This window comes from Elaeis guineensis, chromosome 10 (genome assembly GCF_000442705.2).
Source record: "Elaeis guineensis isolate ETL-2024a chromosome 10, EG11, whole genome shotgun sequence".
Classification (NCBI taxonomy): Eukaryota; Viridiplantae; Streptophyta; class Magnoliopsida; order Arecales; family Arecaceae; genus Elaeis; species Elaeis guineensis.
In genome coordinates, this window is record NC_026002.2 from 19721342 (window position 1) to 19731281 (window position 9940).

At 39.5% G+C, this 9940-nt stretch overlaps 1 protein-coding gene across 3 annotated transcripts; it reads left to right on the top strand.

The window, feature by feature from the left end:
- Window positions 1-5327: 5327 nt before the first annotated feature.
- On the top strand, window positions 5328-9020 carry LOC140852063 (ethylene-responsive transcription factor RAP2-7-like). Of its 3 annotated transcripts, none has more exons than XM_073244789.1 (10): window positions 5328-6624; window positions 6812-6837; window positions 6999-7029; window positions 7127-7214; window positions 7360-7505; window positions 7599-7643; window positions 7740-7831; window positions 7944-8107; window positions 8216-8338; window positions 8440-9020. In XM_073244789.1, the coding sequence occupies exons 1-10, from the start codon at window positions 6083-6085 to the stop codon at window positions 8800-8802; spliced, it is 1620 nt and encodes a 539-aa protein (XP_073100890.1). In that variant the 5' UTR covers window positions 5328-6082; the 3' UTR covers window positions 8803-9020. The 3 variants fall into 3 exon arrangements, with proteins under 3 accessions (XP_073100890.1, XP_073100891.1, XP_073100889.1); XM_073244790.1 differs by having other exon boundaries at window positions 5331-6624; window positions 7740-7813; window positions 8210-8338; XM_073244788.1 differs by having other exon boundaries at window positions 5333-6624; window positions 8210-8338.
- The last annotated feature ends 920 nt before the right edge of the window (window positions 9021-9940 follow it).

A 9940-nucleotide genomic window follows, 5' to 3' on the forward strand; every position in this document is an offset into this window, starting at 1 on the left:
GTGTGAATGAAGAAATAAAGTTGCAAGCAGTTGAAAATATGTCTTAGTACCATCCTTTTGTCATTACACATCGCAACCAGATCATTGCAAAACTGAGAGATATCATTTGGTGGAATATATGAAAAATTTAAGCATGTCCAGTATTTTATAGTTCGACCATTAACCATTCTATAACCAAGAGACATTTAGACTTTTGTATTCAAAAATAAAAACTTCGATCACCTTGTTGATCATATTCCACTGACCCATAATAGGATTGCACATTTTCTCCCTCCCAGAGTCATGATACTTTAGCTGAAGCATTTGAAAGATGTGATTTCACATTACTACAGATGAACTACTTTCAGATAAGCATGATGAATACAAGTGTAACATACCTTTGGAGGTGGCAAGACTCGGGCATCAATTATAGCAAGCTGATTTCTAACCACGATTCCAAACTCTTTTGTATATTTATTATGAGAAAATCTGCAATATTTGAACTCGAGATGCACACTTGAAAGGTAGAATCAAGTCAAGAAACAAGAAAAATTTAAACCTCCAGGATATTGCGCTCCCTATCTTGAGGGCATTAGCATATAAAGGTTAATATTTTTGTTACTTATTGCTCATTCAGTTGAGCTCATTGTTACAGCCATCACAGCAGGTAAGTCAAGTAGTATTAATAAATTTTTTTATCTGCTTTAAATTTTTATATTTAGAAACTTCACATAGTTAGGCTTGAGTTGGAGGAAGGAGATCTAGGGGTCAAAAATCAATCTTCCTATCTGATGGATGGGATAGAGGTGTAGATACGTTCGTATCATCGAATGAGACATGTAGGAATAATCCGTTCAAAAATTGAAGGAGTATATTGTAATATACTCCTCTATACTGATTTAGACGAGATGGAAGGGATGAGTACAAGAGGGTCAAAATTTAATTTAACCATTCGATGGATGGATCAGAGGTATTTATAACTCCGTATCATCGAATGAAATATGTAGGAACAATCCGTTCGAGAATTGAAGTAGTATATTAAAATATATCCCTCTGTGCCCATTTAAGTTTGAGGTGATCAATTACAGTAGTTTGCTAGTTTCAATTAACTTAGTTATAGATCATTGGGTTATTGGCCAACAAAATACGTCATTTTAAATCTTACATTACCATCCAAAATTATATAATTAATCCGTGAATCTATTTATTTTTATTTTCAAAGATTATAGATCATATTTTCTAGAGGTTAGAGCCGTCACAATCAAGGAGAGAGCTCTCATACAGCCAGCTCATATGGTTCTGTGCTAGACATACCATGCAGTAAACTCTAATAGTTTAGATATTTTTTTATATTTTTTTATCTTTTATTATTTAATATAATATTCTTTATGATGTCTTGATATTCTTAGTTTCGAATGATGTGGGGTCATTAGTGACCCCACAGTCACACGACCACAGTCACACGAAGCAGCATCCAGCTCTCACAATCAGTAGCGTGGTAGAGGATCCATCTGACTTGAGGAATCTTCAACTCAGTTGTAGGATAGAGAGCTCATCCACATTTAAAGCCGCTCCTAAGTACTATATTTTCACTAAATATGTTTAAAATTTAGTTATTTTAGAGTCTAATATTTATTGTTCAAAATCAATTTTGCAGTATATTTAAAGAGCCTTGGGTGTCTCATATGGTTACCGAGATCATCCGATAATTGATGCCAGGGCTGATGAGCAAGTTCTCTAGTTGGCCGTCGGGGGCTCGTGATGCAACCTAGAAGATGTTCCTGCTAGGTCAAAGATATTTAATTTTTAAATTCACGATAGATTTATATTTTATTTATTAATATATGCTTGCTTCTATTTGCAGGCGTACTATCGATTCGAGACTCCTCATGATGAGGAGGCTGACCGTCGGACCTTCGAGGAGGTGGCCACATGTAGGTTTCGAGATGGACTGTACAACTTTAGGCAATTCGTCACAGAGCACTCCAGTTCTGACTCACCATCGGACTAGAAGTCTTACACAGTTCACTGGATGCAGACGATATATCTGAGGTCCTCTGTGACTGGTGGAGCACTGAAAGTACTCTGGTAAGCGACAGAGGGCACGACAGAATCGGACTGTCCAGCAAGATTGGATCAAGCACATGGCGGCTCTATTGGCACACATGTTGTGGCCGATAGATTGATAAAAATTCTATACTTAAATTAATTTTATATTAAATGGATCATATATATATTTTAATTAATTTAATTTTATTATTTATTTATTATAGATGTAGCAGCTGGGTCGTACACTAAGACAGCTGCAGATATGGGAGGCACACACCAGTCTAGGAGGACTAATGATTACTTAGATCCTAGATCTCGATCGATCATGATAATAACTTAAAATATTATTTATTAAATTTTTATATATATTGATATGTATGGACTAATAAATTTTTAAACTGTATAGATAGATTACGCAGAGTATCTCATATCGTAGCATGGTGAGGACCCATCCTCTCAGCCCCTCCTTAATCTCGAGGGATGGCTCAGGGCCATCGGAGGGGTCAGTGGAAGCCGGATCATGGGATTCAGCCGTAGTTTCGATCCTCGAGCAATTCGATACTCTTCGCATCCTCCTTCGAGATCTCGATGATCCAAACATGGGGTGATACACATGTGGAGGAGGTCATGCAGAGGCTTTGGAGCCTGTGATCTTAGAGCTTTCGAGACATCATCTACGATACGATCATTGAGATTCTTCGGAATCCGTATCTATGCTATCAATTGAGCTCGTTGTCACAGCCATCACAGTAGGTAAGTTTTTTAATAATTTTTTTTAAATTTTAAACTTTTATATTTAGAAACTTCACACGTTTAAGCTTGAGTCTGAAAAGAAAATCTAGAGGGTTAAAATTTAATCTAACTATCCAATCGATGGATTGAGAGTATCTATAGCTTCATATCATCGAATAGAACATGTAGAACTAATCTGTTTGAAAATCAGAATAGTATATCGAAATATACGCTTCCATATCGATATATATACTTTCATATCGAAATTTGTTAATAATATTTTATTTTTTTCGTTATACGATACTAGGATATCCGGCTCTCATCTATCAGTTATTGGAGAGGATGTATAGGAGAAGATGGAGGATGAGGAGGACGAGGAGGAGGATCTTATATGATTTTTTTGTTTGGATATGTATATAATTTTGATATTTGTAAAGTAGTATAAATTTTTAAAATTATATAATTTATATTTTTAATATAATATAATTAATTTTATATTTATGATTATCATAAATAATTATTATTTTATTTATAATAGATTTTAAAAAATATAATTGCTTGTTACTGTGATTAAAATAGATTTTAAAAAATTTAATTATATATTTTAAAAAAATAAAAAAACTATTAGTTATGGCATTAGTGATGAGAAAAATTGTCAGTAATAGTTTTTAAAATTTTAATTAAAAAAATTAAAATAAAAACTATTAGCGACGGCACTAGCGATAAAAACTACTATCACCTATAGCTTTTATTAAAAAATTAAAATAAAAAAATATTAATGATAATATTATTGTTGCTAATATCATCGTTAATTACATGAATTAGTGATGAAATTTTTACCATCGTTAATGATAAGAATTAGCAACGATGTTATTTTTGATGAATTATTAGCAACGACATTCCATCACTAATAGTATTAATGACAAAAAAATAATTATTAGCAATAATATTTAGTCATTGCTAATAACTTTTTTTTTTGTAACGGAGAAAGCTGTATAAAGTATTAAACCCTCTCCCTACATTTTATATATTTAGAAGTGTATAGTTAAAGGACAAGTATTGCAGCATGGCACCGGCTCGAGGGAAATATAGGATATGGGATGGACCTATTTTATCATGTTTCTTTTGATATAATTTTTAATAAATAAATTTAAAAAATTTTACCAAAAAAATATAAAAATTTTTACCAAAAAAATTTAAAAATCAAAACTTTTTCTATCAATAAAGTTGTTGATCCCAAGATTAAAAACATGTAGATTTCTCTCTTTCTTTTTTAATTTCAGAATATATTTTTTATCGATCTATACTATATTATCAGGTGATATGTATCAAATAAATTAATCATCAAGTAAGTGAATACGTATGTATAGATAAATTGATATATAGTTTATATAATATGAAGTTCACTGATACATAGTACATGAGTAGATGTACATATTTAACAAATTAGTTATCTACCAATCTAAAATATATCTCCTAACAAATTCATATAGTTTTCAGAACATTGTATTCATCAATATGTACTTCATGGTCTGGTAATACATATTTCTCAACTTCCTGATATATACTACAATTTTTTTTGATATATATCTAACAATGATCTAATACACACTTTTAGATAAATCGATATATGATTTTTAAAAAATATTTTTTTTATGGATGTATATATTGGATCACTATTAAGTATGTATCAAAAAAAAATTGTAATATGTATCAAAAAGTCAATAAATATATATCATCAAACTATGTAATATATATTGATGAATATGATATTTTGAAAACTATATATCAAATTATTTGAATATATATTGAGCTACTAAATGATTAATGTTAAGTATGTATCATCTTATTATGTACTGTATATTAGTGAAATCCATATTTTAAAAATTATATATTGATTAATTAATTTGTTTAATAATTACTTTACTTGATGTATACTACTCATTATAGAGATATTATAAAATCATTAATATTTTGAAAGAATGATTTAGATTAAGATTATAATGGATCGAATATGCGTATCCAATTTGGATCTACTTCAAAAAATTTTTCTAGAATAAATATTTATTTTAAATTTTAATTAGATTAGATAAAATTTGTCTCGGGTTGGATATCGATGGACCGGTTAAAATCGCCAATCCTGATGTTGTGTGGTGTGCTTGGGGGTTTATCAAGAGGAGCCGAGGAAAACCACTATGCCCAGCAACTTTCGTAACGATAAAGACGGCCCTTGGGAAAAGGCTGCACGTAATTCCAAACTAATGGGAGTATAATAAACAGCGGCCTAATAAAGCCCGAGAGGGAGAGTTTGAGGCGTTTCTTTTCCATTGCCGCGAGGTGACGATGCTTTTCGATTTGGTTAACGTGGGATTGAGAAGGGAAGAAGGGACACTTCCTTTATTTTATTTATTTTTCTCTCTCACTTAGAAGAGGAGCCAAATTTGTAACTGGAGTACCAAAAATGCCAAACAGCAACCGGATATAGATAACAAGTAGTATATGGACGGATGTGGAGGGTGAGAATCAAACGTGCCAAAGCCAACTTTATGTTTCGAGCTTTTAAAATAAACAAGAAATAAAAAAAAGCAGTACGGCTGGCTGGATGGATGGATGTGGGGAGAGAGGAATAGAACTGGCAGCACGCAGAGGGTTCAAACCAGACCAGAATAATAGCTAGCACGCATACAGGCATCCGCAACGCAAAGGAGATGATCATGGTCGCTTCCCGTGCGCCACCGTTGTTTTATTCAGATACGTGATATATGTATTATATAATCCGGGTTTTGTTTTTTCAAAAAAAATATTTTGATATGCGCACAGTAGAATCCATAAATATCTAAATATGATTTTTGCTGCCGCTGCTGCTGCTGCTCTTCTCATTCCAATCGTCGGGCGGCACAAAGTTTCGCAAAAGTGGTTAGCTTTTCGACATGATCTCTCCCGTCTGAGACCTTTTTGCCACAGGCTCCGTCCTAGGTTTTGGATTTCGGAAGGGGAAAGGAGAGAGGAGGAGAAATAAAACATAGAAGAAGGGCAATAGAGAAAAAGAAATAAAGAGAGGAAAAGAGAAGTAGGCGGAGACTGGAGAGAAGCCGGACGGGGTTAGGAGAGAGGGAGCGACTGAGAGGAAAAGGGGAAGAAGAGTAGAGGAGAGCCATAGGTCTCGGAGCTGAAGACGCCCTTATCGGTGGAGAAGGTCATTTGTTTCTGCTCGGGCTTCTCGGCGGAACAGATTGCAAAGGCTATTACAAGAAACGATTTTTAGAGGGCATAGGAGGCCAAAAGAAGGATCTTCGCAACACGAACAGCAGGAGGAGAGAGGATGTGGGACCTCAACAACTCGCCGGATCCGATAAGGGACGCGGCCTCCCCCTCCGACGAGGAGGAGTGGGAGGTGGAGGAGGAGCCGGCGGAGAGCTCCTCCCCGAAGAACGCCGTCACCGACGACAAGGGGAAGGGGCCGGAGTCCGCCTCCACTGCCGACAACGACGACTCCAGCTCCTCCGCCCTCCTCGTCGAGGCCTCCAACGAGGCCGATGGGGATGGATGCCGGAGGGTATTCGGGTTCTCGGTCGGCGGCGATGGCCGCTGCTCCGGCGAAAGCGAGCTCGCCATCGTGACCCACCAGTTCTTTCCGGTGGAGGAAGTGGGCGGGAGGGAGAGCGACGGGGCGGAGGGTCCGCTGCCGCGGGCCCATTGGGTTGGGGTCAAGTTCTGCCCGTCGTCGAAGACGGCCGCCGCCGGGAAGGCGATGGACGCGTCGCGGCCGATGAAGAAGAGTCGGAGAGGGCCCAGGTCTAGGAGCTCGCAGTATCGGGGGGTCACATTCTACCGGAGGACCGGCCGCTGGGAATCCCATATCTGGTGAGCCTTCCATCCTTACCCCTCCATTTCCCTCTTCCCTTGCCTTTCCTGAAATTGTCGAAAGGAAAAAGAGAAGAAAGAAAGAAAATTACCTGGGAATTTGATTCGCATTTGGGGTTTTCTTTGCCCCCCTCCCCCTGTTTAACAAGCCATCATGTCAATTTATTCTTCCCCATTCTGTGTGCAGGGATTGTGGCAAGCAGGTTTATTTAGGTAAGCATCATGCCTTGTGGATTTGTACAAAGTTTAGGAAAAGAAATCGTGTTTCTGTTCCTTTGGATCGGAAATGGGTATTGTTTGTTTTCTTTGCTGGCTTCATGCCACGAAATAGCATCTTGAAATTGCTGATTCATGCCACGGGTTCTGATTTGTAGGTGGATTCGACACCGCCCATGCCGCGGCTCGGTAACTTCCTCCCCTATGCTTTCCATTGATTCATCACTTGTTTAGAGTTGTTCATTCATTATATATACTCCATCATTTTCTGAAAATATCTTTGCAGAGCATACGATCGAGCGGCCATCAAGTTCCGTGGGGTGGACGCCGACACAAATTTTAATCTAGAGGACTATGAGGAGGACATGAAACAGGTGAGAGTGAGTGTGACAGGATGGTGGTGCCATTCCTCTCTCTTATTATTATTATTTTAGACACAAAAAAATATATTTAGTCTTTGTGCTGCCCCTGTTTTCTGCATTGCAATATTGTTAAATGGTAATGGATGGTTGCTGGCAGATGAACAGTCTCACCAAGGAGGAATTTGTTCATGTGCTTCGTCGCCAGAGTACTGGATTCCCTAGGGGGAGCTCTAAATACAGAGGGGTCACCTTGCACAAGTGTGGAAGATGGGAGGCTAGAATGGGCCAATTCCTAGGAAAAAAGTATGTGCTGAATTTCATATCCCACTCTGCTTTGTTGGCAGCAGTCTCATGCTTTCTATGGTCTCACTTATCGTTGCTGTGTCTGGGAAATAGGTACGTGTATTTGGGCCTCTTCGACACCGAAGAGGAAGCTGCAAGGTATTGCCACTGCTGCAGCAGGCTCGATGGCGATGCTTGCCATCAGACCCTCTGGAAATTCTAGTAAGAAAATAACAAGCTGCTTTGGTCTTTCAGGGCTTACGATAAAGCCGCAATCAGGTGTAATGGAAAGGACGCAGTGACCAACTTCGATCCGAGCATCTATGCTGGTGAGCTTAGCGCTGCATGTAGGTTCTTGCTATGTGCTTGCTGCATTCTTTCTGGTTATAATCGAACAAATCATCGGGTTGGTCTGTCTCCATCCTGGAAGCATTGTTTATGAATTCGTGAATGTTGCAGCCGGCCACAGTGACCATGATCTAGATCTGAGTTTGGGGAACTCGAGCTCCAAAAGGAGTAGCCTCGAGCCAATGGCTGATGATAGCCCTGGTGGGGTGGATCAGTGTGTTCCTGTGGCCTTCGAGCAGAACTGGAGAGTGAGCATTCCAAGCACCAGACCTAAGGTATGCCCAAAACACCTCTTCTATTCGAGTCTCCTTTATTTTAGAGTCGTTAAATTTGCATTCGGCGCGATTGTAATATGCTCTCGGGTGTTTGATGACAAGTTTAAGCAACCAGAAGAAGCCGCCGGGATCAATTTCCGTCTCGATAATGCCTACATGCAGTCCCCAGGTCCACCCAGTGAGATGTACAAATACCCCGCCGCTTTCCAGATCATTCCCGATCCTGCTGGAGTGCGTGGCTCCCCCAACTGCATCTGACTTGTTATCTAATTCGGTTCGATTAATACTTGCTGTGGAGTCTTGTCTTACTTGTTGCGTGATCAATGATGCAGTTTCCGGACAGCAACAGCGTTGGAGGGGGCCTTTATTTGGCGATGCGTGGCGAGGAGCAGCAGCTGCAGCAGCAACACAGACAGTCGAATTGGGGTAATCGCAGTAGTATTTGGCCATCATCTCATGCTGTTGCCTCGCCCCATTTGTTCGCCACCACAGCTGCAGCATCATCAGGATTCTCACCACAGACGGCAAAATCGCCCCCAGCTTGGCAGGCAGGTGAACGGGTTCCACTCCCAGACAAGACCCAACTGAGAGATAATATTCTCTCACCACCGGGCGATCCATTCGAATCCCCCTTCTCTGCCGCTAAAATGGCCGATTCCGTTGTTTGTGCTTTCAGTCACCGGCTACCCAAATGAAGCCTTCGTGTGTGGCATTTGTAAACGAGACATCTCCCGTAATTGCTCCATGAGAGAGAGGGTATAAGAGAGAGAAAGAGAGCTGGTAGAGGTTGGAATTGAAGAATTGATACTCTTTGGATGGCTAGCTTGATAGTTTTTTTTTTTGCCTTCACCCTTTCTTTTCACCAGTATCAGTTAGCGGTGATACTCGATCTTGTCACCCCCGGGATTGATAAGTTGGTTCTCATGTTGTATCATTTATGACTTCGTAGGCTTGACGGGAATCTGAGAAAGTGGGACTGGGTTCCTCTGTTTGGGAGCCGGGCAATCTTATGCCCGTTATCATAATAGTTTGAAGGCTGGGTTAGCAGATTGCTAGAACTGATATTAAAAAGTAATAGTTGAAAGGGGAGATTGTCAGCACCATTTGTCATTAAAATGGTAGATCTGAGGGGACTCAGAACTCGGAAGAAGAGAGGAGAGAGGGACCGAAAACCCGAGCTGTCATGGAGAAAAGGCTGGGCGGAGGGATTCATCTTCTTGTCTCGAGAAAAAACGTTGATGTGGGAGGATGCCGTTGTTGCCATCCTCGGTCCTTACCAATTAGTTGGCTCACAGTAAATGCTGTCAGAGAGGACGACAGATACTTATGGTAGACTTATGGTAGGGATTTCATGCCACTGTGCTGAGAGCCCTGCTACAACTGGCACGGGCAGGATGTAGGGCTCCATCAACCTGCATGTTTGTTGTGGGGAAAAAGGAATAATAGAGTTGGTCGGCGCTAATTCGGTTGGAGGGTCTCGAATGCCTTGGTCAAAAAAGGGTTGGGACGAACAGTAGAAAGGAGAAAATAAAAGAGTAATATAAAATAATCTGATATGCATTTATGGTTTCCCGGGCCTTCGTTTATGGTGGAGTTCTTGTTTCATTGGATTGGACTCTTCAGAGTTTGAGTAGAAGATTGCTTCTTCACTTTACGTCCATAGTTTAGTTTAAGAATAACTATTAAGGTCAGCTTATCGATGTGTGGGAAGACAGTTCATTAACCTATAGAAGGTCAGCTTATCATCCTGGGAGAGTAGTTTTTCAAATTGTGGAAGGTTAGCTTATCGACCAATGGGAGATTATCAATTTGCGGGAGATCAGCTTATCGAGG